General features: G+C 43.2%; 1 protein-coding gene across 1 annotated transcript in view; it reads right to left on the bottom strand.

Moving 5' to 3' along the window:
* KCNMB3 (potassium calcium-activated channel subfamily M regulatory beta subunit 3) overlaps nucleotides 1-480 on the bottom strand; it is a 3306-nt gene extending 2826 nt beyond the window's left edge. The window contains exon 1 of the mRNA XM_019626083.1: nucleotides 112-480. Within this exon, the coding sequence (XP_019481628.1) occupies nucleotides 112-357 (246 nt within the window). The 5' untranslated portion in view covers nucleotides 358-480. The remainder of the gene's footprint in view (nucleotides 1-111) is intronic.
* Nucleotides 481-1993: the final 1513 nt, after the last annotated feature.

The raw sequence follows: 1993 nt of genomic DNA, 5'->3' as shown, positions 1-1993 counted from the left end.
TAGACAACAGCTAACAGGGCTGCAAAAATCAAACCAGCCTCCCTCCTTTACAATTGTGCCTGCGTCTGATCTGAATTGGAAATTCTGGCTCTGTCTTTCTCTGTTTCTTACCTGAGCATGAAAGGCTTTAGGATGGTTATTCCAAACAAGAAGAACATTAGAACTGAGAAGCCCATCATTGCAAATCCTAGCAGCATGGCTCGGTCCTCTCCAGCACTTGTCGGCAGCTTCTTGTGCACATGTGGTGGGTCTCCATTGTTGTGGTATATATTTCTCTTCCTCTCGGAGGTAGAAAAGGCTGTCCTTTGGGAGACGTGGGAAAGATATTTCAAAACGCTCATAAAGTAGTGGGAACATTTACCAACCCATGCGGAGGGGCAGGGGCGGGGGTGGAGGGAGGATCTCATTTGCTGCCCACCTAAGGGTCGTGAGCAGGTTTGACACAACACAATGAGATCCCATGTGCAGAGCTTGGTGAAAAGTCCATCTAAACATGCTAAAATGATGTGTTATACATTTTTTTTTAATGTAACAAACTAAGGAATCTTGGCTGGTAGAAGTCTTTAGAGACCTGTTTAATTGATGGCTAGAAAAGAATTACCTATAAAAGTAGCTTTCATTTGTTGGGTGTAAATAAGTATTATGAACTTGCTTACCTTTCAGGGATATTGCATATTACCCCTGAAAATATTTTTTATGTTCTTTTATAAATTTCATATGGAAAGAATGACTCCAAAAGTTCCCGTTTGGAATGAACAGCATCCTGAAATAGGATCTGATTTGTTCTTTCAGATCCAGCTGTTGGGAAGGCAGCGTATCTACCATGGGGCTTTCTGGCCCCCAGCCCAGTTCACTCAGCAATGAGGGCTGCCCGGCTGCCCTCTCTCCCTTCGCCCCACTTCTCTTCCTCTCTGTCCACTCGCAGCTCTTCATGAGTGGCCCTACGTTGCTTCCCTCTCTCTCCCTGCGCCCTGCTCCAGCAAAAGAGGTAATAATTCTTTCACAATGGGGTTCCAGAGAATAATAAAGTCCCAACACAAAGGTTGCACACTGGTGACCCATGGACTGGATCCAGCCCACAAATGTGTTTTGTTTGGCTTTCTCTATGGTTTTCTTTTTTTAATGTGGGATTAACCACTAACACTTAAAAATCATGAAATTTCTCATAAAAATGCTGATTTCTGGCTTTTGAAAACATCACCAGGTCCACCTTCCTGGCTATGACCAGCTGGCGGAACCGAGCAGAGGCTGGCCCTGTGGATAGGAGTGTGTTCTCCAGGTTGCCTCCGTCTCAAATCAGTGTCACTGATTTGAGGTTCCTGCTCAGAAGGCAGCTCAGTCCCAGAGGTGGTTCCATTTTAAGAGACTTTATGAAATGTTAAGCCAAACAAATGCAGCTATCTTGGTAGAGGTTCAGGCTCCATCCAAGCTTCATACAAAGCTTACTAAATTCTGAACCTAAGTAAAAGTTCTGTCAGGGTATTGCTAGTTGTTTCCTTCCAAAGCATATTGTATACTTGATCCCCCATCCTTTCCCTTCGTCTTCCTAGCTCCCTTTCTCCTTGGTAACACCTCCAAAATGAAGAGAGTGAGGGGAATGTCAGACAATTTAGGACGTTCCCAGAGCCTGTACTGGGAAGCACTGACCTCAGATGATGGCCGCAATCCATGGTTAATACTACTTTGGGAATCAAAAACCTGGCCTGGGGATTTTTAGTCTTTGATATTTTACTCATCCTCTATCATCCCACCCTCAGAGAATGGGCAGGGGAAAAAAAATTAATGAAATTTGAGCCAGTATATTTGATAATTTGTCAACAAACATGGTAACTGATTAAGAAAAGAGTTTTAATCCTATAGCAAAGTTTGGATATTTTGTGGGTTTCCAATACCCAACTCACCGCATTTTCTCTTTTGTTCTGAAACTTGATTTGAGTTGTTTTGTATTATAAGGTACTGTGGAGGTTTGTTGTAAGATATCCATGGAAGCCAT

This window comes from Hipposideros armiger, unplaced genomic scaffold, assembly GCF_001890085.2.
Source record: "Hipposideros armiger isolate ML-2016 unplaced genomic scaffold, ASM189008v1 scaffold_656, whole genome shotgun sequence".
NCBI classification, from domain to species: domain Eukaryota; kingdom Metazoa; phylum Chordata; class Mammalia; order Chiroptera; family Hipposideridae; genus Hipposideros; species Hipposideros armiger.
The sequence above is the reverse complement of the archived record's forward strand: the minus strand, read 5'-3'. Positions and strand labels throughout refer to the sequence as shown.